Source organism: Buceros rhinoceros, unplaced genomic scaffold (assembly GCF_000710305.1).
Source record: "Buceros rhinoceros silvestris isolate BGI_N320 unplaced genomic scaffold, ASM71030v1 scaffold15291, whole genome shotgun sequence".
Lineage (NCBI taxonomy): Eukaryota > Metazoa > Chordata > Aves > Bucerotiformes > Bucerotidae > Buceros > Buceros rhinoceros.
In genome coordinates this window covers 28,860-52,502 of record NW_010392616.1, presented here as the reverse complement: position 1 = coordinate 52,502, position 23,643 = coordinate 28,860, and the positions used below count along the sequence as shown (strand labels likewise).

Genomic DNA, 23,643 nt, shown 5'->3' with positions numbered 1-23,643 from the left:
GGCTCGTTTCTCCTCCTTGGGCAGGGACAGAGTCACGCTAAGCACTGGGGATCTGTCAGAGATCCATCACATTACCTCGTGTAACTGCACCTCTTTCTCCAGTTGACGAATTATGTTACAATAAGCCTTTGAGTTAAATTGTTGAAAAGGAAACTCACTTCCCTCCTGATTTCTTCAACATGCACAGACAGTGAGTCGCGCCCATGTTGTGTAGGTTTGGTGTGATGGAATGGCACTTCAGGTCTGATGCTCTGGGTCGAACCCAAACCTGCCGTGAAGAGCCTCTAACCCAGCTCCTCCCTGACAGCCGTTCTGTGAAACCGGTCATAAACAAGCGCCTGTGAGGGTTTGTGCAACAGCCTGTTTGGATGTGTCTGCACTTAGCCCATACCAGGGCCAAGCCACAGCAGCGGCTCCATCACCGGGTGACATCCCCTGCCCAGCTGAGAAGGGGGTCAGGAAAAGGAGAGGAGACCCACGGGGTGAGATGGAAACAGACTCCCTGGAACAGCCCAACTGACCCCAAACACCAACACCCAGTGCACACAGTTACACTCACCTCAGCACAGGGACAGGGGGCACAGCCACGGGAAAGCAGCGCTCAGGAACAGGAAGAACTCAAGCAGGAGCCTCTTCTGCTCTCCTCAAACTCCCCCTTTACGCTAGGTGTGAGTATTCTGGGATGGGACCCACCTGTCCTGGCTGCCTGCACACTGCTAACGGGCTGCGGGTGACGGCAGGGCTGCCAGTCTGTCCCCGCACAAGCAGGACAGTATTCCACCTTCACTCAGGAGTAGTCGTGCTGCCTGTTCTTAAGCCACTCAGACCCTGAGATTTGCTTTCGTCACTCTGCTCCTCAAAAGCACTGTGTGCCTCATCTTTTGAACGAGCAAAGAAAAGAGGCTTTTTAGAGATATGTTTCCTGACATCACCTTTCCTGGGTGAACAGCTTTTAACAAGGCGTCTTCACAGCTCTTCGGACCTTTGCCTCGCAGCGATGAACTGGTTGATACAGTCACACCGTGTTTCTGCTCTGTCGAAGCCAGCAGTGGGAGTGAGTAGTGCATGTTTTAGGTGATTTTAGTTCATTTGTACAAGGAAAGGAAAGCGTTAACATGCAGCATAACTAGTTCTACTGGCGTGTCGGATACCCAGGATCAACAGTCACTTATATGAAAAAACCCCTCCTCAGGCATGGGAAGTCACAGCAGAACCACCTTCTGCCGAATTCTTTTGATTCTTTACACCCCGGTAATTCAGCCTTCCCAGTACTCCCACCTCGAAGCACTGGAGTAGGAGCGTCAGCTAATGCAAGAACGTGAAGTGTTTCATACAAAGCCTAGGAAAGCCCATTCTTTTCCAGGCATTTCTACTGTCCCGGGGCCGTATTTCCTGACAAATCATGGACGGAGCAAACCTGATCTTTCCCCAGTTAGCTCAGCTCAGGCCAGAAGAGGGCCAGCTATCACCAGCAAATGCAGCTTTCGCTGTTTGTTCAAAGTAAACCGCATCCATTCGTACGTCATGACCGAACTTTGCACCTCCCTAAACAATTTGAACAGCAGAACCAAGCTGTACAGAGTGTAAAGAGGCCACCACAGTTTGAAACCTATTTAAATATATTTTAACCTATAGTTACAGCACTGTAACAAAGAGCGTGATTAAAATTTTCTAGAGGACAGTGCCATCTTCTGCAGCCAGCGGGTACAAAATTCAAAAGCAAACTCATCGTCCTCAAGCAGCACGTTTTCTGCAACTCTGAAACTCCAAGCTCCGGTACAGAGACGTGGGAAGAGATGCAAACGAGCTCTCCTCGAAACCCAGACAGAGGCCGGTGCTGAAGCACAGTTCTGCCAGAGTACCGTGAATGCAGCCTCCTACCACCTACCGACTTTCAGCCAAATGTGCCTTACGGACGTGACCAAAAGCGCTTCCGCTGTCTTCTGATTGTGGAGAGATCGGGGTTGCTCAAAATTTTTCCATCCCGCTGTATTGGTTTGATTTCAGCAGAGAAACTAAAACCAGAAAGGACCAAACCTTCAGTAGAGGGCAACACACATTTAACACATGTTGTGGCCGAGGAGGAATACGATAATTTGCAATGGCATCCTCTAAAATCTGTGGCCAGGCTTCCCGAATTACTGCAAGTTTGTCCGTGGTCTCCATAGCAGCCGTGCCCAAGGCTCGAGGCCGGTGTGGTGACTCACAGTGGTTCAGTGAGGGACTCGCCTCCTTTCCAAGGGAGTCTGAGTCAGAGGATGCCAAACCTGGGCTGGTTTCTTGTAATCGAGAGGTTCCTGAACTATGGTGGATGCACCGCTCATGGGACACAAGGCATGTCAACGTGGTGCTCCAACACCTCCCAGATATTGCCGCAGGGTGGGTGAGGGCAAGCAGGAGACAGGGCTGCTGCTGCCACTGGCAATGGTGGCACCCAAACAAAAATATTTGGCAACTTCTGCTTTGGTGAGTTGCTGGGCTCAGGCTAACCCTGCCCCTAACTCCTCAGAAGGGTAAACACAGTTCACCAAGCACAGCAGTGAAAGAGCCGAGTACAGCCCTCGCAGCGAGCCCCGGGAGGGCTTCCTGTCCTCATCAGCGGTGCCGCTGTGGGCAGAGCGCTGCCCTGGGACCCTGCAGAAGGAGAGGTCCCACGTACACCTGCTCCGGAGCGGTACCATGGGCAGCTCGTCCTGGCACAGCTACCTCCTCAGCAACGGGCTTGAGCTCTGTGGCAGATCTTGGAAGAAAGGGGGTCAGAAATGAGATCCTGCCTCCTAGCCAAGTACCCTAACCACAGAGTTCAGCTTTCCTTTATATTCCTTTTTGTCTTCTGGCCCCCAGGAATCTCATTTTCCTGGAAAAGTGGGTGCCCTGTCATGCAGCAGAGGATAGCTCCTCCCAGCTTGCTGAGCTGGTTTATAACCTTGTACTTACAGGGATAATTTTGTACTTCGAGTCTCCTCAGATAAAGGAAAGGCCAAAGCCCAGGCCACCCACTCGCCCAAGGAGGCAAGGCAGCCTCTGGCAGGGGCTGTTGCCTGCTGGGCTGGACATGCTGCTTGAGTCATCCCAGTCAGACAGCCCACGCCTGCACCAGATGTCCCCCGATCCAGTCTTGGGCCCTTTTTCTTCCTGAACGTAATGGTCACAAGGACTAGATCAGCCCTGTCCATCCTGGAACAATCTTTGATGTCTGTGAAGGCTCCTACCATCCGTTTTCTCGGCTGTCCTTTCCTTACCCTGAGCAAACATCATTGCTTCGGAGAGGGGAGGCAGGCCAGCACCCTTCCTGTCCCAGGGGCACCAGCTGCAGCCCTCACCCTCTCCTGAGGACACTGGTGACACAGCACTGTTAGGCACGTTCAGACCAATGACCTTGAGCCTGCCCCCTCCGCTGTCTTGTTTCACTTGCCAAAAGGCCAGACTAACATTGGTACATCAAATAGCGCTGACAGCCACGTCACAACAGTGTTACTACGACACCTCCCAGCCTCACCCTCTGAGAGCGCTCAGTGGAGCTGAGCCTGTACAGCAGCTGTAACAAAATATTTTATATGCAGATAGACAAAGCAACAGGTTTTTGGCAGAATTATGAACTTGGCTCCCTGGGGCCCAGTGGGCTTCAAACCCACAAGCCGCTCTCTGCCATCGCCTGCTCAAAGCCTATCCTGTTCCATCCTCGCCCAGGAGCAAGGCTGGTCCTGCCTCTTCACTGAAACCAGCTCCGCTTCCCTGCCTGAGGACATCAGCATCTCTGCGCTCTGTAGTCAGGAGACAGCACCAGTCCCAAAAGAAAAAATTAAGGACGTCTCGACCATCTTTCTTCCTACCTCCCCCTCCCAACAAAGGTAGCTTCAACATTCCAGCTGGAGGAGCAGTTACCTTCAATTCAAAGAGCAGGGATTGAAGCAACCTCCTCCCCACCCCACAAAAAGAATGTGAACAGTGCTCTGCGTCTGCACCAGTATTTAACCAGCCCGAAGCATTTGGTACAGAAAGGGTCGCCCACAGCACGTACTGCTTCCGATGGGTTTATTGGTCACAGGCAATGTTACAAAGCAGTTACAAAGAATAATGCCATCACAGTCATACCATAACGTGAGGTTGCTACAACACATTTAAATTTCACACAGTGAAACTACTTTAGAAAAAAATGAAAAATCATGCTTGCAACAGAAGATCAAGAAAATATATTTGGTTAAAAAAAAAATGGTCCCAAGATTTCAGCCTGCTCAAACTGAAGTTAATGGAAAAGCTTCCAGGGACTTCAGCAGGCTTTGGATCCAGCCTCCATCATCCCCTGACCAAGCTGGAAGGTAAAATGACTCTCTGCTCCGTCACGGGCTCTCCACTAACAGACTTGCGAGAAGAACATAAACGTTTAAGTGACTGCCCCGAGCCTCATACGTGTCAGAGCCAATTCTGGCTCATCAGCTTTCGAAAGAGCAGGAGAGCGACAGAGGCGAGAGCACAGGTACTGGAAAAGGAGGGAGCTCCTACACTCCTGGGTGCCTGTAGCAGCTGTTGGTGCAGCCTGAAAGCTCCCAAGACCGCTCACCACACACCTGGGACAGCATCCGCCTTCACGCTGCGTCACTCCCATGAGCTGGAATCTGGGTGATGTAGCACTGAGAACAGCTATGAATGCAGCTCGGATCTGGTCTTGTGCAGACCGCTGAGTGGCCTCTGGCATTTAGAGTGACGAGGTGTGCCATTAGAGAAGACCATCTTACCGGTCTAACTAGGGCAACGATCGTCAGGCAAAATTACCTTTTCTTGACAAAAATGAGATAAAGCCACCGCTGACAAAATAATGCGCCTAACTGGGAAAGAACATCTTTGCTTCAAGAAAGCAAAACCTCTTCAGTAAATGTAAGTTTAATTTGAAGTAAGATAATTATTTCTGGGAGCTCAGAGATATTCCTGAATTAATTCTTCCGAGTTGCAGGTGCCTTGATGCATCCGACGCCTGCTCACTCTGAGGCTGCGTATACAACACGCCAGTTGTGCATCACATTCTCCTCTGGTGCTGGAGACAGAGGGCAGCACCATTCCAGGGCTCTCCCGGGAGGCGGCACCACCGCGGGCTTCCCAGCTGGCAGAAGCCTTTCAGGCAGGCAGGCAGGCAGGCGTCCTCCCTGCCTGGCTCCCCAGGCTGGCTAAGCTCAGCACGGCTGCTTGGGCCACAGTGCCGCGTTATGTCACGAGACCCAAAGCTCAGCATGGAATTCAGGCTTCAAGGAAAACCGGAGTGAGAGGTGCTGCTGTTTATTTCATTGGAGTATAACAACATAGTTGTTCCCCAGAACCGTATTTGCTAGTTACCTACATTTTTAAAGCAGAATATTTATCAAAACCCATGCATTATAAACTTCTCCCTCTCCAGTGCATATAAAAGGTAACATTTTTGTTCGTGTCTCAGACTACGATGATCGAATGCTGTTAGCATTTCATAATGGACATGGTTTGACCACACTCGGGTGGGAATGGCAGGAGCTGCCATCCTGTGTTACGTCCACAGTCCATCAGGAGTCCCTGAGATATACGTATGGCACCCACTCTCCTCCCTACTGGCATTTTGGTCAAGAGTTCTCATTAAATGTTCCAGCTTATTTTAAAAAGTCTTCGTTAATTAAAAACAGTCTATTTACAGATCAGTTGTGAAATGGATAATAACATTCCACAGAAAAAGTCAGATGGCTTCAAAAGTTGGTAAATAAGTTTTTAACTGTAAAATCTCAGATACTGGCTCCTTCCTGTCTTGATAGAAGCTGAGTCCAGTAAGTAATTCTACATCTCTGATCCGAGCTGCATGAAACTTCATTCGCTCTTCCACCCACGCGGACTCAGACTTGCCATCCTATTGGGAGAGAGGAGAAAAAAGGGTTTGTAAACCGTCGTCTTTTCTGACGTACATTCAGTCAATTAGCAAATGACGTTTCGGTGTTTTACAAAGCCAGAAAGCAGTAACTGGGCAAACCCCTAACAAAGAGCACTGGATTATGAATAGTTGTGAACTTGCCTGAAGGTAGTACTTGCTGTTACTTCAAGTGAACAGAACGTGTGGCGGCACCAGTGGAAGGTGGTGACGATGGGGAATGGCAGGTGAGGCATCCACCACCTCAGACAGAGCCATCCGAGAGCTCTGCCTGACCGGGGCAGTGGCTGGTGTGATTCTCTGCTGCAGGATTTCTACACACTTCTCACCCTTTGCTCTGGTACCTGTGCCAAGGTACCCAAAATCTTCATCCTCCTCAGCTGCTGACTGAATATTTGTGCCACACAAGTTGATGTACGTATCATGGTGATGGTCTCAACACACTCTGACTCTATGTCACTAGCTGAAAGTTCTGCTCTTTAAACATTTCAGCGTATATACAGACTTTAACACAATTCTATTTACAAAAATATCATCTTCGGGATTATTATGTGCCAGGGAAGGTTTAAGTTGGACAGGAGGAACAATTTCTTTGCCAAAAGGGTTGTCCAGGTGTGTCCCAGGCTGCCCAGGGCAGTGGTGGAGCCCCATCCCTGGAGGGGTTTCCCAGCCGTGTGTAGGTGCTGCTGAGGGACAGGGGGCAGGGGGGACCGGGCAGCGCTGGGGGAACAGGGGCACTTGGTGATCTTAAAGGTCTCTTCCAACCTGAACAGTTCTTGACAGACTGTAGTTTTTACAGCCTTTGCAGTCTTGAACTAGTCACTCACTGATACCAAAGCAAGCTCAAGCCTGACTTCAAATGTGAAGGGGACTGAAGGGACCACTTACCGCACAGCTTTCGCTATTGTCCTCCCTGTGAGGTACCACGAATGACAAGGCATCCAAGGAGCCCTCACACTCCAGAGGCGTCTCAGAAGTATTTTTACAACTGGTCAGCACAATGAAGTAGTGAGTTGGAACTGGAACCTCTGAATTATTGGGCCATCTGAAAGACAAGAGAGCTTTCTGTAAATCCACCAGATCGTACTTGCACAAAGAACAGGTGACAACAAGCGGCTGTATTTGGGCCAATCTATTTTCATAATCCGCCTGTTTAGCCCAAAGAAAGCTCAGGCCTGGAAGGAAAATTCCAGATTACTATTTTGCAAATCAAGTTCAGCTTGTAGGCTGATCTGAGTCACAGGTTTGATGAGGTGTGACACAAAGTGATTTATCGGAAAAACGTGTAAGAATCCAGAGTAGATGGAGAGTCCAGCCTGAGCCCAGAAAACCATCTGCCTGCTGGCTTGAACCAGTTTTGCCAGCCCGTATATCTGTACTCACGACTTTGCAGGGGAACTCTGCCAGCTCAGCGTTCACCACGACACAGGGATCAGCCCCTGCCTCACCCACCCGTGGCAGAGGCCATGTCATGAGGCTGCAGGCTAGAGGCTGTTCTTCCACGTGCAACAGCTTCTCTTACACTGCACCTTCAGGACTCAGCAGGACACGCTGAGGGCAGTGTTTTCTCTTTATGCTTGATGGTTTTTTTTATTAGCTTTATGCTTCTGTATCTGCTGGGGTCTTTAGACCATCTCTCTGACCTGACATAACCACAAGATGCTTTCCTTGATAACAAGGTTCATAATTACTTTTTAACCACTAATGGAGGGAAGAAACCAAGGGTTAGAATGTGAAAGGTTCCCACCTTTTCACCTTTTCTGGGGTATCACAGAGGCCATCAGAGTCATAATCAAACACAGGACCGCTGACTATGTTGACACCGCTCCTGGCTGCAGCATATTCAGGTAGCAGGTGTTGATGGAAGTAGTTCCACAACACTGAAACACAGCAATGGAAGTGGGAAACAATCTCTGAGGTAGAAGAGGTTAATACAACTCCACAGAGCTTTTGGTGGAGTATAAACAGACACGATAAGCCATAAAAATAAGTTGTACAGGAGTTTGCAGTTTTTAGAGGCTGTGTCTGAGTGGCAGCACTGCAGCATCTCCTGGCCTTGTGGTTTCAGAGTCCCCCTAACCACAAATCTGACAGAGGCACAGTGATGCTGCCCCCCTTGTGGCCTTGGTTCCTCTCCTTGGGAACCAAACCATGGAGGGGCTAGAGGAAGGAAGGCAAGAGAAGACCATGCCTGCCCATGTCTTGCCCTAATCTCAGGCTGACTTGGCAAGCTTGCCCACCCATACCTATGAGCTGAGAAGTATCTTAACATACGTTTTTAGTTAGAATTGACTGCCATCCCATTAAAACAATGACTTTTCCCCCCCCAGAGAAAGTGCTATAGTTATCCTTTCTTTTCACCAGGAATATGCTTGATGTCCCTTAGCCAGCCATCTTGTGTTTCCTCTCAGGAAACCAGGAAAGTCCAGGTTTCTTTTCCATCCAAGACATCACTATTTTCCTGTTTCCGCAGTGTCTGAGACCCTATATTCCTGCCTGGGAATTCATCTGAGTTTAGAAGGCATTCCTAAACTGGAAATTAATTTAACACACATAATTATGTATGGTCTCTGGGTTCTCCAGAAGATATTCAGTACAAAACCTTGTTTAGGTAGGTAGGAAAACACACAAACAAAAGTGTCAGACATTAAATGGAGACTATGCTCCCATGTAGGGAGCCAGTTGATTGGGGTCATGGGGGCCCTTTTTTCACAGCAGCAATAATCCTGCTTCAAGGAACTTTCCACTGAGGTACAAAGCCCACAGTCAGGGGAGGCAGCAGAACAAGAACCATTTGTGTGGTTTGGCAGCAAGCAAAAAATCAGCAGTTTTTCTTATATTCAACTGTGCCTGCGAAATAGACATACAAATAAAAATACCTTTAAAGGCAGGATACATTGGCACAATGTTGCTGGTAAGCAAGGCTTCGTAGTGAGGTTTCTTCTCTTCTGTCATAAAATCTAAACCAGAAAACTCCATTCAGTACTTGGATTTGTTACTTTAAACTTGCTTTTAAAGACCAGCGTAATAACGTTGAAGATGGAGCTGACTTGACTTCACTTTCCCAAGCTGCCGGGGGTCTAAGCGCTAACTTCAGTACCTGCTGGATCCCATCCAGAACCATCAATCTTATACGCAGCAGCAGTAATGGCATTTGTCAGATACACGGTGAACAAGTTTTTGTGAGATTTTAAATTTTAGAACTGAATTCTAAATTGTGGGGAAAGGAATAAATCCCACTTCATGAGTGTCTGACCAACTTGTTTTGACTGCAGAATCTAGGCATAAAATAGGAGCTCTGTTGGAACTTTGCAAGTTGCACTTGATGTGGATGTTTAAACAACTTTATGCAGTAAAGTCAACATAAAATTCTTCCAAACCAGGTCAACAACAGTTCACAAACAATTTAAGCACTTGTAAACAGCCACTTATTTTGTAATACGCTTAAGTCAGAGCTCTGTTCTTCGGAACAATGCTGGATTGCTTTGAAGACCACACGTGGCACACAACAGTGCATTTCGAACAAAAAATAAACTCAGGAAGGCAGTTTCACTTAATGAAACATGCTTCAATTTTACTTTGGGTAGTTCCAACTAACATCTGTCGAACGAAGTGAATCTACAATTTACCAGCTGTCAGACTTGACTCAAGGTTTACATACTGCTTCCAGCTTCTTTGAGATGCCACTTTAGAAACCTGACAAACTCCAAAGCTTTTGGGAAGTACTAAATGACTTTGGACAACCCACCAACTGCTGAAGTGCCCAGGATGTTTTTCCTTCTCAGATGAAGTGAACTGCACCAATTCAGCAACTCCTGCTTCGTACGCTGATTAGTTACCAGGAACACCTATAAAGGACTGCACCTGACCCACTACCCTTCTCTAAACCAGATATGCTGTGCAGTGAAGGCAATGTACTCACTTGGAGGAGAAAGGAATCCGTAAGATAGACGATGATGATTGTTGTAAAACAAACACGTCTGGTTATGATTAGAAGAAATGCGAACATCCTTGTGTAAACAGCTGGCAGTATCTTCTGCAGCAGAAACCCACGTGTCCTGTTGGCCAAGAAGACAGCACCATGGGTAAAATGGATAGCTGACTTAGGATAAATATCTCGGCAGGGGGGACTGCAGAACTCAAAATATTTAGCTGCAGCTGCTTTAATAGTGTGAAGGGGCTTTAACAGTGTTAAGATGCAAGAATTGTTCCTCTTTTGTCAGTGGAAAAGAAGCCCTCCCACCCATTCCATATAATTTGGAAACAAAACAAACAGAACTGTAGCATTTAAGATAAGAATAGTCTCTTCCAAAAGAGAACCTCCAGGTGCCCAGTAAATATAACCCGATCTACCATAAATGTATTTGTTCACAGGCTGGGAATCAGATGTGGATTCAGCCAATTCTCTCCATGGCCGCTTGTGATAGTAACTGCTTGCTTCATGCCTCTAACCTCAAAATGTTTATGATCAAACGAACCTTGTTACAATTAAATTTAAACTCTGGCAGTCGTTACTTAAAACCTGTGATTCCCATACAATCAAACTAAAAAGCATCCTCTGCTGTCCTAAGTTGTTTTAAGCATTATGTAGCTTCTAAGTTTCCTCTGAACAGGAAAGGCCAACTTGAAAAAACAAAACCATTTCATTTACAAGGTCAGTGCTCTGCATGAACACTCATCTTAGCATGAGGTTCAGGACAGCAAAGACCAGATTTATCTCCACCAACTTCTCCCCCTCAGGATGATGTTTTAAGGGACAGATCAGATCAGTGCATGAACGGTTCAAGATAGTCCAAATATTTTTTTGCAAGAGGATCCCACCACATTACAAACACTGCTTCAAGGCCACAAGCCCCGTGCTGAGACCAGACCGCAGGGACAGCGCTGGCAGACTGCTACAGCAAGGCTGTGCCGCTTTAGTAACGCCGACTTTAGTAGGGCTTCTAGATCAATGGCAATGGGCTCCCCACTTGCTGGTGGAACTGCTCGCTCTGGAGCCAGAAGCACAGCTCACTCCAAGAAGCAGGAAAGAGTCAGAGCCAAGCCTTGTTAACAGAAGGCAGTGAAGAAAAGCCCATACAAAATTTCTCCGTTTATCTCATGTGGTTCTGCTCAGTTTCCTGGGAGAGATCACTGGCAGATCTAAGAAGAGTTCAGGAATAACTAATAGTCAAGCCTTTTCTTTTGAAGGTTGCTTCCAGCCTTTCTCCGTATACTTACATCCTTGTGAACAGTGTACGCGCTCCACAGAGACATCCTGTACTCCTTGCTGTACCCGCTCACATAGCGGCGATGGTAAAGGAGGCAGTAATTATGCCTCTTCTGCAGAACCCTGGGCCGTCCGTAGGGCAAAGCAAGTGTCTCTATCTCCTTAACTGCAGCAGAAATAGTGCTTGTTACGTCTCAATCAACACTGGCTGTTAAGCATCTTCCTTTTAACACCTACCACCTATTGTTGCCTCAGTTTCCAACTGTCAGAGAAGTCACAACAGAACAAAAAACGTCTGTTCTTATATCAAAGGTAAGGTTCTATGCTAAGGCAATAAATTCAGTGACAAAACAAGCATAAAGCACTCAGACTTACACTGTACAAATTAAGTTTACATTTAAACCAAAACATTTCGCCATTTAAAACAGAAGGTGGATTTAAGTCACAAAGTTAGTCTTTGTTGACTTCGAGTTTCAATTTAAAAATATAATGTGGGATCTGCTTCTCTGTAACATTTAGACGGGACCAATTGTGGTGATCTGAAATCTGCCAAAGGGACTATTTTAGTGGAAACCACACAGTCATATGTAAAAAGCGACATTTAAAGGACTAAGAAATACAGAGATGAAGAAAATGACACAGTGAAGTACGGACTGGATTTTTCAGATGTGCGAGGACTCGCTTTATAACAAGCACGATAGCCACAAAACTCTTCCCTCCCCCTCTCCGATAGGCCACATCTCTTTAGGAAGTTTGCGTACAGAGAAAGACAGCAGACATGGAACACCTGGAGATACTGCACAGGGGTTTTGGCAGACCCTTGCCTAAGGCAGTGCCTGTTTCTTGGCCAACTACTGTACAATGGCAATGGCAGAGCGAAGCCTTTCCTTAAAGCTGTGTCAGGAAGGCTATGGGGGATGGGCAGAGGGCAGGTCACCAGACAGAAGCTGAAAAGTAAAGCGGAGTTCGCAACAGAATGACTTGAGAGTCAATACCATGTATCTTCAAGAAAACAAAAGTAACAAAGAAAGTCATGAAACATGCTCTTGCAATCATCTGCTGCAGCCAAAGGACAGCAGGAAGTTTCAGTTTTTTACCCCAATGTAGATTTCAATTTCAAAATGGTGATTATTTAAATTTCTGCCAAACACGAATACACACCACTGAGGTTTTCAAGTTAAGTTCTCTGATGTAAAAGAAAGACTGAGGAAAACTAGCACATCATGGAAATTTTAAAATAACAAAAATATTGCTTTGCTATAGATAACAAATACTTTCAATTGTTACATGACTGGAATTAAAGGCAGCATCAAATTATATTTTCCATTAAGTATGTCACTACTGTCCACAAATTACGCAGTACTACAATTTCAAGGCAACTGTTTTATATGGGGAAACTGAGCAATGAGTGCTGCAGTTTATCTCCCACAGTAATTCTACAACATAATCTTTTATGTCATTTATTTCTCTACCCATGAGGTAAAAAGGCAATCAATCATATTTTCTTCAGACACCTAAAAATGCAGTTAATACGTTGTTCTTCTTACAGGCTGTCCAGTTATCACCATCAAGGAGAAAATACAAACTGAGGTAACAATAAACTCTACGTAGTCTTAAGGAGCATCCAGGCTGGTTACAGGAATGCTTTCGTCTGCAATAATGCTTTTGATATCAAGTGCTTAATTCATACAGTTCTTAAGGAAGTTACTGCTATTAAGACCAGCGCTAAGCCAGGATTTACTAATAGTCAAAGCCCAAATCCTGCTGTTTCAGAAAAGCAGGATTAGAGCCTCAGGTTCTTATTTCCACACTACAGAACTGAAGTAGGTTACACGCTTGGCCTTGCCATCTCTCTGCAGAGCCAGGTCCAGCCAGGCACGCGCGCGTCCACCTACGCCCCGGCAAAATTTGTTTCACTGAAACCATTTGCGTGCTTAGGGGAAATCACACCGTATCGCACTAACTGGATTTCACTTTGCTGCTCTCCTGAGTGTTACAAAACTGAAAGAGTTATTTTAAAACGTTTCTGGGACACATTTTAAAAGGGTGCCCTGTTGTTAGTGGAAAAGATTCAAGAAAGCTCTATCTGCTTGTGCCAGGACAAGCTATGCAAACCAACAGAAGCCCTGAATTAGCCCCGAATAAGCAACAAGTACCAGATCCTGCCTGGCATTTAATACCCATTCTTAACAGTGAGCTACAGTGGGCTGTCAGAGTTCATCTGCACATAAAACAAGGTTTCATGACCGCACACAAAGTAAGGTCTCCATCAGGCTGTTTCTCTTTCCGACAGCCTAACCATCTTGATTTCATTTAAGGTATTAGCACCAGAGGCTATGTTCCATTTCAACTTAGGTTTATTATTTATTACTACTCTCTTACCTGCTTCATGCTCAAAGGAGTTTAACAAGTCATAAGCACCACCACAGCCTTGCAAACTGCAGTTCAAATACGGCATGAGATATCCTTCATTTCCATTCTTTGGACAAGTGGAACAAGCTTAAGACCATGGCAAACACCTCTTATGGTCCATTAAAAGTATGCTGCCACTGACGTCAGGGATGTATTAGATACTCCCCCATTTTGCCTCTCATTCTGGAATGCTCATTACTTCAGTGCTCGAAAATTCAAAAGTAGTGGGTAATACACGTGCCAAAGAGGCACACCGATAAGGAAACTCGTTTGAGAATGAATGGTTCAGTACTTGAAAACCTCAGAATAGTCCCAAGGAGTAATTCAAAGAATTACCACCTCATGTACTTGTGAGTTGCTCAGAAGTTTACTCAAATGTATTTTTAATTGTTAAAATTCTGTATACTAAACTTCTTACCTTCTGCTTCAGTGAGATTTAAACGCTGATGAAAATCCCTTATTGGCAAGCCCTATAATTATAAAGCAAAACCAGTGAGATTCTAGATGTTCTACAACACATTATGAGCCACTGCTACACTTGAAGTACCACATGTAACATCTGCCTTGCAAGTTACCCGTGTACAGAACTCACCGACACCTACTGGAGGGGGAGATATGGAGAATTTGCAGAAAAACTGGGTTTGCCACAAGCAAGCCTACAACTTAAAAACACCAGACTGAACACACAATGTTCACAGGAAGGATAGCTACTTCAGCGTGATTCAGCGAAGGAGGAACTGACTGCTTCTCCCAGTGCTTGCTTCTGTGCACCAGGCTAGGAGCCACTAAGCCCAGGCAAGATTTGATTTTGAAACCAATAGTAGGAGACTGTAAAACTAGCAGAATCCAGAGTTTCACTCTTGGAATATGCCACAGACATCTGCCTCAACAGCTCGAACCGTTTCAGTACTTACCCCTGTCCTGCAGGAGCAGCCAACACTCACTGGAAAGGCTCTTTGTCCCACCACAGAGCATTCAGAAGGATGGCTCATTTCTTTGGGATGGTGGGGGGTGTAAACAGGGTTCCTTAAGAGGTGGTTTAAGCGTCCATGAGTTCCATTGTTTGGGGCTGGTTTCACATCAAGCAAATCTACAAAGAATTCAAGTGATATGAACAGGATGAGCAAGACTTGTACGCTGCTGCTTGCGTTGTGATTACGAGCAGGGGTGAGTTGATAAAGCTGTACCATTTGCTGCTCCTAAACCCAGACAGGAAAGCAACACAACCCTTTGAGGAAGCACACGTGTTCTTAGCTGCAGCTCAGCATGGTATGAGGCTGCTTGTAAGGGGGGACAGAACAAGCGCAAAGATGGAGAGAGGCATACATCTGAGGGGAGGCGAACTCGCAGCACCCACACCTGCTGTGGGGGACAGAACAGGAATCCAAGACACACGAAGCTAGGAACTACATGGTATTAAGGCTTTGGGGGCTTTTAATTATCTGGAAGTTAAATACATAGGCATCACTAAAGGGTAAAGCCATAGAGGAACCTAGAGAGAAGACAAGCTTTTGCTTATCACTAAGGCTTAAATATTAAGCTTCAGAATTTGCACCAAGGTAGTGTAGCCACAAACACATCCCCACCACAACACCTAAACCTCTGCCATTGCAGTAACTCAAACAACTAGAAGCTGCCTACCACCAATGTTCACTTCAAAACATTGAATAGATCAAGCCCTGTTTCATGCTTAATCCTCACTAGTATGTGTAGATTTGTTGCTCCTCCACTTAAATCATACTGAATCTATGAATTCAGATGTTTTCAAAACAAAGGTGATGAGACACACTTGTATCCAAAAGCTTGGTGTCCAGATCACTCACCTGGGGCACAAGAGTTCCCTTCCTAAGTGGGGAACTGAACACTCTTCCCCCTGCACTGTGCCACTTGTATGTGTCAATGTCATTCCCTCAGATGAAGCTGGTTTTGCTTTGGAAAGACAAATGAAACCACCTTTGGAGCACCCTCTGCTCCAGTGAACAACATCACACAACACAGAGGGTGACCAGAGAGGGGAGAGATACCAGGTGGCCTGACCAGTAGGTCCTCAACAGCTGTTAGCCATTCTGAAGCTGGACCTTTCTCACAAAACCAAACAGCTTTCCATTTGTGAAAACCAGCAGCAAGTCTTAAGGACAAGTTTCTAAGGACACTTGGAAATCTATCATTAGAAGATTTACAGTGCCCAGAAGATGTTTTATTTCACTAAACAAAAATGACCCCCATCAATTGTACTTACCACACATTAAATTATATACTTCGATGTTTTCAAATGGATCAACTTGAGTACGAGACTTGAATCCTGGTCCAAACCCGATAAAGATAGCCTAGGGTTTACAGAGAAAAGTAAAGCGGAACTATTTAAGACAAGCTGAAATGGAAAATAGCCTCATACTCAGAGGGCATTTTCTTCCAAGAACTTAATCTTTACTTTACAAATGTAGTATGGATTAAGGCAAAAGCATTTATTTCTTTAAAAAGGAAATGTGTAAGAATAATTTAAAAAAAGAGTAGTAGGAAATGCAATTCTGTCTCATTGCCTTTAAAAAGCTGCCTTTAGCTATTTCTGAAGTCCTTTGCTCTTCTCTGTATTTGAAGTTGAATTCATTTTGTAAATGCTTTAAGAGATTCAATGGAAATGTTGAGCCAAGAGAACCACCACATTTCATGCCCTCTAAACACTTTGGAAGCCCTTAACTTAAGGCTATAAAAACATCGGTTGGTAGCAATGTTTTAAAGGGTTTAGCAATGGCAAGGTCCTACACTTCTACGCCTGGTTTTCAGCTGTTCCTTCTTCTTCGTGCCCCACTCTGAGCTGTGCTGGCGCAAGCTATCGTGTAGCCATACAGTCGATCTGATCCAGGAACGCAGCCAGCTCAAAATTTTTCTCCTGCTGGCTCTTCTCCTTCTGGTTTAGTTCCCTGAGCTACTTAATGCTGTAGCCACACAAAGCTTACGCTAGCAGAGAGCAGTGTTTGCTGCAGGAATATGAACAAGTGCTTAAACTCAACTGCTGCCAAAAAGATTGTTTTTAAACTTATCCTGAGATAACCAGCTTATTTTTAATTAAGTGAAACAGATTGTACCCATTTGTGGTATCCAGATACTCAGTAAGTATCTGAGTAGGATCTCAGAGCTCCTGGCAACCGATGCAATTGTCTCAGATTTCACAGCTGTGGGAAGAGAGGCCAAAACCCCATCTTTGAAATTAAAGCATAACACAGGCTGTCATTCTACAACTGTTCATATTAAAATCTGTTGGCTAATGATTTACTCAAACCTAACTTGAACCAGATGAGGGAGGAACACGTTACCTGCTTTCTGGTGAACTAGGTAATTACGGAGTGTGAAGTTTATGCTGCTATAATGTTAGCCACAAAAGGATAAATTACATCTGTTTTCAGAGCAATCAGGGATGCTATGAACAATCCTAAGTCTGGTAACCACTTTGAACCGAGTTAACCTACTCGAAAAAATTTACACAGTCAAACGATAGCGGAAGAACGTCCAAGCTGGCGTTTGGCATCGCAGGGCCTTGCTGGTTGGAAGCCACTGCTGGGTACCCTATCAACAGGTTTTCCATTGCCAAACTGGGGAAGAAGAGTAAGCCTGGGAGGATAAAACAATACCCATTAACACAGGGTTTGACTAACAGTTTGGTGCCGACACTACATAAGCCTACAAAACCTAAAAGAAAGGTTAAAGAGAAATCTGTGCTTTACATGGACTACACAGGGCCTTTCATAAGGCTCGTTTTCAATAATTTTTTGTATACAGCATTGTCTCTTTTTTAGCTGTGTCTGCACATATTTTAATCCTGAAAACAGCTTCTGACATGAAGAGTATTGTCTTTCATTTCACTGGGAGCAGAAGCTAAAGCAGAGGATACAATAAGCAACTTCCCTAAGTTAGGTGGAGCTAAGGATCTGATTTTTTGTTTCCCTATGATCCCTTCCCATTTCTCATTAAAGAGAAGAGTTTTGGGACTCTTATTTTAAACAGGACTGACTCTCTCTCTCCCGAACACGCTGCCTCAAAACGGGGATGTATAATCGCTCACAACACAGTAGAATTAGAGTTGGGCTATCATTTAACCAACTTCTGCCAAAGACAGAAATAAAAGTAATTCTGTTACTTCTGAAAGACCCTTGTCTGACAGTCACTAGGTAATTCCTGTGGTGAAAGCTCTCCAAACTTCCAGGGCAAACTCTTGCAGATGTTAATGGTTAAAAAATTCTCATAGCCAAATCGTCTTTGTTTGCGCAGTCTAAGCCTGTAACTTCTGTTCTTAGGCAATCTGGAATACGAAGCACGGACTGGCCTTACAAGACCAGGGGACTGGCTGGCTTGGGGACAACTTTGCCTGCAAGGGCCTGGGTGACATGATGGACGGGAGGCCAAACACGAGCCAGAAGCACGCCCTGGCAGCAAAGGCGGCCAATGTCATCCCATGCTGTATAAACAGCAGCTCGGCCAGCAGTCGTGGGAGAAGATTCTCCCTCTCAGCGTTGACCCCAGTACCTACGGCGAGGTCGAGGAGAGCACCATGCTCTCCAGTGCTACACAGCAGGGGGCGGAGAGACAACAGGCATAAGTTGGAACAAGAAAGGTTCTGGTTAGCTGTGACTGAACACATTTACACCAGGGGGACATCAGGCAGTGGAACAGGTTGGTTAGAAGGGGTGGACCTTTCTGCCCTCAGCAGTTTCGAAGGCAGAACTGCATAAGCCTTAAGCAACCTGGCCTGATCTCACAGCTGACTGTTCTGAGTTGGAGGTGGGACTAGAGACCTCCCCAGGTCCCTCCCTTCCTTCTCTTAAGAGAAACAGAATTCCCTTGAGATCTACAATTACTGTATCTGAGGACTTGATAAGTGTTTTCTTTTCCTGCTTTTAATGTTATGACAAAAAAAACTTGGCACAGCTTTATACTCTTACCAGCACAGTGAAATCTCTGTGCTACATCCTGTCGGCTTTTTGCCCAAGTCTTACACCTGAATCCCACCCTTTGCATCTTACCCAGCATGTCCCAACTGCAATCCCACAAATGTTTGATTTGACTGCAGATGGAATAGTGCCACAGATCTTATAAAAGAAGAGTCTTGACACCCAGAAAACACAATGCTCAGAAATCAAAAGGAGCGAAAAATAAGAGCCAGCATAACTTTAAGCCTCACCTGCATACTGGGGAAGCGATTGTCCGAGCCATGGAATCCACCCGTGCAGCTTTTAATCTCGAGTGGTTTCCTATTAAAAATTCAGTTTATGTAACTCACACTTTACAAATCATACCAGTATAAAATACATTCACTGGTTCCTTTTTCACTTGTCTGTTTAAAGATTCTTTGAGGCTTGCCCATAGCAAATAGAAAGTCTTTTAAGCTCTGGAAGAAAATGCCTTTGGAATTAGAATGGTGGGTTTCTCTGAAAATGTTAACCCTTTCGAGTTCAAGTGTCCAGAGTCACTTAAAGTCAAATGTCGGATGACATGTGATCTGAATGCTTATCCTCAGGATAACAGATTTTCATTTCACTGTCACTTAGGTAACAGATTTTTACAGAACTTAAGTCAATTAAGGTTTTTGTTTGATTTTTTAAATAAAAACTCTAATACAATTTCAAGCATTCAGCTGGGCATCTTACAGCCTAATAAAAACGAATCTCCAGCACGTGCCAGATTCATACATACTATTTAAATGTGTACAGTTCTAGTAACCCAAACCTGATTTACATGACTTGCACACATTTCAGGTGTTACATAGCTGGACTTACTGAATCCATGGCCTGAAAAACCCATGATGAAAGCCCTGGAGTACCACAGAGGTGTTAAAAATTACATTATTCTAGCAGATGCCATTATTCTGGGAGCTGGGAATTCAGTGGTCAGAACATTAAGGTACTTAATAGCGGGCCCAGGAAGTTCAGTGTATGCCAGCGGACTGCTCACAAGACTGATTCAACCATACTTAGCTTTCAAGACTCACTTTGGAGCTCCTAAAGCACAGCCAGATGAGCCCGAGTATCTGACGAAGAGGACCTTAGTTTCTGGTCCGGGTGTCACAAGGCCTGCCACTACCGGCATACTCGGCAGGGAGAGTATCTCTAGTCGCCAGCTCAGAACCGGGCCTCCACAGGCCAGCAACAACTGCAGAGCGCAGCACGCAGCGTTTCTCTGCTGTGACAGACGAGAACACCATGCTCCAATAGCTCTCGGGGAGAGAGAAGCTGCGAGAAAACCAGGCACTATCTGCCATACAGGCAGGTACTGACAGCCGTGACTTACCTGGCGAGCTGCCACTGGGAGTCTAAATAAAAGTGCAGGGGTTCAATCCGGTCGTTATGGGAATAATGGAAGCGCTTGGGTAGCAGCTGCTTCATGTAAGCTTTGAAAGGCTGATTTGGTTCTATGCACTGAAATTTGAAATTGAAACAAAAAAATGAACATTTTGCCAAACTTTTGCTTATGTCTTGCACAGATCTTATAACACACTTCAACAACAGTACCTTCTGCTACAGACAGCGGGACTCCATCAGGTTTGGAGTCTTACGGTCCAGGACACAAATAACTATTTTCTTAACAAATATTGACTAGTTTTGCATTCATTAGTTATTAGAAGTATATTTATAAAGGAAATTATGTCCATAATCCAATAACTTACAGCCTACAATTGTACAGAACCAAACAGTACTGCTAGAATTAATGCAGAACTACACTGAGACATGAACAACATGATGCTTTCACAAGTGGTAGAAGACTTATCCAGTGCAACAGTTCTACAGCTCCATATACAGAAAGTAACAGACATCCAAGAGGTTTTTCAATTGATCACTCAGGGACCAATCCAGATTTTTCCACCAAGATCCATTAATGATTTAAAAAATAAACCCCCAGAAACTCAAACCCCCTCTCCTGTGATACTTGAATTTTTGAATAGTCTTCTACACAAAGAACATAGCTCTCACTGGAAGCAGGGTCTGCACAGAGTCAAAGCGCCTGTGGTGCCAGGATGAGAACAGAAGCCAGATACAGAGCAGAAAAGCAAATACCATAAGCTGGAACTGACAAAAACAAAACCCCCAATATCCTCTCTCAAAGCTGTTTCTCAAAAAGGCACGAGCAAAAACATCTTATGCTTGTCCAGGAAATCAAGCTGAGCTTTACAGTGGCCCTCAGCCAATATGGTCCAAATACACAAGTTCACCAGTTTGAGAAGCAACATGATAGAGTTAACGAGAGGAGATGAACACAAACCCTTAGTTAATGCACAACCACAGCAGGCCATGTGTCACCTTTCTCAGCTTTGACCTTTCCTTCCCCTGCACAGTATTACTGTTGTTGTTGTTAACTCTACAGCATATGGAAGGTCACAGATTCAAAGTCCAGATGCTATGAAAGTAGCCCCACAAACAGCTGATGCTATAAAATACCTGTAAATGTCAGCAGATGTTAAGCTAGAACAGCAGATGACACTTACTGTGAGGTTTCTGACAACGCCTTCATAGTTAACTAGAAGAATCACATGTAAGAATTAGTCACCTAAGTTAAAAAAAAACAATGTAAAATGAAAGCATTCCCATCGTGTAATAATTAGCTTAGTTTCAAAAAATTTCAACATAAGAAATTTTTACCAGAATGAAAGCTACATGTAACAAAACATTCACTGAAGTGGTATGCTATTGCGAAATTTCAGTTCAGTCTCTCCTCCTCTTATTTACAGCTTTAAAATTTTAAGCTGTATTAGCCACAATTAGAAAAATAACCCAAGTAGTATGTTTTCATAAAAGAGGCAACTTCAATGCTGTGCTAATCAAGCTGGATTTTTCCTGCTTACTAATAAACTAAGGAAAAAAAATCAACAAGTACAACCATCAGGACAGCAGCTTTATCTGGCAAGTGTCCTTAGAAAGCCAGCCAAGTGCGAGCTGGCTACGAGTCAGCTGCTCGGACTCAAACCAAAAGGGGCCGTTACATCACTTGCTTTGACATGTCGTGTAACGCAGACCCACTGCACTTCACACAGCTACTCTGTCCTGAGTCCAGTATCAGTGCTTGACTGGAGTACATAAAGGATTGCACTGGCAAGGGAACCCGTAATTCCTGCCCAGATCTATGCAGTGCCATGGAGACAGCTGTGACTTCCTGAGAACCATGCGTGAGTCAGAAGCGGCCGATACTGCTGCTCTTCTGCCTCGATTTGTTTCTCCAGGAGAACCTGGAGCTGTGTTTGACTCCCACGTCCTCCAAGGAGACATTTAACACAGTTTAGAATAGCATCAAGCAATGATGTAAACAGGACTTAAAGTCACTGAGGTCAAGACCCACAAGTTTAAAGGACGTGGAGAACAATAACCTCGTTAGAAAAAAAAAAAGAAACTATGAAGGAAACACCTGCATTCAACATTACAGCACCAAAACATGCAGGCATTAAATGTTCACCTAAAGTAAGACTGAATAATGAATTGAAGTTTAAAATTTTTGTTGATTTTTACTCAGTTTTATTATTTTTGTGTCTATTTGCAGTTTGCTCAACTGCTGTCGGGCCATTAAGCCATTTTTTAAGAGCCAGGAAATATGATACTCATAAAATGAAATGTAAAAGACAGCAAATTTACACATCAACTGGTGAATTAGGAAATGAGGTGAGACTTGGAGAGGATTATTCAGTCTGTCTTAAGCACCAGAGATGGGTTTTGAAGGAATGCCATTCACAAGGCGAGAGCATCTGCGGTTGGTTGCCCTGAGGCAGCCCGCAAAAGCAATCAGAGTCAAACACACTTCCCGGCCAGCAAAGCCAAACAGGCTTTAAAAACACCCGTGCACTACTCAGCATTTCCTCTTTATCATTATCCAGCTTGTCCCTAGCTGACCTTCACTCAGGTTTACCAAGGGAGTGTGTGGATCCTAAGTTTGGATTCATAGAGTATGAAAGCATAACTGAGTAACAAGAATTAGTTCAGCAATTACATACAAGAGAAATACTCATCTGGAACGTTATTAGGTCTTAGGCGAGCTGCAGGGCCAGGTACTACGATGAAATCTTGCACGCTGTCCAGATAGCTGTTCAGATACGCTGTTTTCCTGCAGCTCCCTGCTTCCATCCCTGCAAAAGGAAGTAAAAGTTATTTTAAAATGGGAATATCAGTGTAGAGTTGCCTGCTGAGGAGCCGTGTAACTTAAGTTACACTTAAGTTCTGACTTAAGTTTCAGGTCTTTTTATAAGCAATCCAAAGACATCTGATCCAAGGAGACCACAGTACTCGTGCATGGAAGAAAATAAAACATTAGATACACACAGCCAGCCATTGCCTCAGCCGTGAAAGACACTCCATTTGAACAAACAAAATGTTTCTTCTCTGAAGGGAAAGAAATCCTCTGAATCCAAGAGCAGCAGTAACTGTCAGACCAAATATTCATTCAGTCCAATATCCTACCTAGTAGCGTTCAGCAGCATGTCTAGAGAAGTACACAATAAGCACAGCAATTACAGACAGATCTTCCTCCCCGTGTTCCTTAGCAGTTTCTAGAAGTCAATGTTCTCTTTATTTTATAGGAATTAGGACTAAAATACAAGAATTATCTAATGTCTCCCTGTGTTCACCACTTCTTCCACCCCCTCAAAATAGTCTGATTCTTGCCTACACTGAATGTCTTGCACCATTTTCATAATATAAAATACAGATTCTAGGTATTAGATGCTGCTTTATAACAACAGCACTTTAAAATTCTGATATATTTTATAAAAATCAAATTTACCATGATCTGATATAAAAATAATGTTCAAGCATTTGTGCAAGTTCATTTGCTTGAGACCATCCATCAGCATCCCTACTATGTTGTCCACTCTCTGTAATGCCATAATGACCTGCAGGACAAAAAGAGGAAGATAAAGTAAGTGTTAATCAATTCAATTAAAAAATAAGTTTATTTGTAGGAAGAATGAATAAATCTAAACTGTAAAAATATGCTAATAAAGGAGGTCTTCTTACAGATCATTCAAGGGAGACCTATGAGAGGGTCACAGAGATCCTGAAATTGTGCAGTAACCCCCAAATTCATGAGAGCACACATGAGGAACTGAGGACAAGAGACTTAATGTTCAACACCCCCTTAACACCTCTGCTTTTTGCCCATTCCTCCTTCT

At 44.6% G+C, this 23,643-nt stretch overlaps 1 protein-coding gene across 1 annotated transcript in view; it reads right to left on the bottom strand.

Annotated features, from left to right (window-relative positions):
- Positions 1–5,695: 5,695 nt before the first annotated feature.
- ENPP1 (ectonucleotide pyrophosphatase/phosphodiesterase 1) overlaps positions 5,696–23,643 on the bottom strand; it is a gene marked incomplete at its 5' end in the record, with an annotated part of 36,221 nt that continues 18,273 nt past the window's right edge. The window contains 14 exon segments of the mRNA XM_010144563.1: positions 5,696–5,863; positions 6,770–6,926; positions 7,629–7,761; positions 8,761–8,841; positions 9,804–9,939; positions 11,102–11,256; positions 13,921–13,972; positions 14,417–14,592; positions 15,742–15,829; positions 18,679–18,748; positions 19,785–19,912; positions 20,977–21,008; positions 22,471–22,602; positions 23,256–23,364. Coding sequence (XP_010142865.1) covers positions 5,696–5,863; positions 6,770–6,926; positions 7,629–7,761; positions 8,761–8,841; positions 9,804–9,939; positions 11,102–11,256; positions 13,921–13,972; positions 14,417–14,592; positions 15,742–15,829; positions 18,679–18,748; positions 19,785–19,912; positions 20,977–21,008; positions 22,471–22,602; positions 23,256–23,364 — 1,617 coding nt within the window.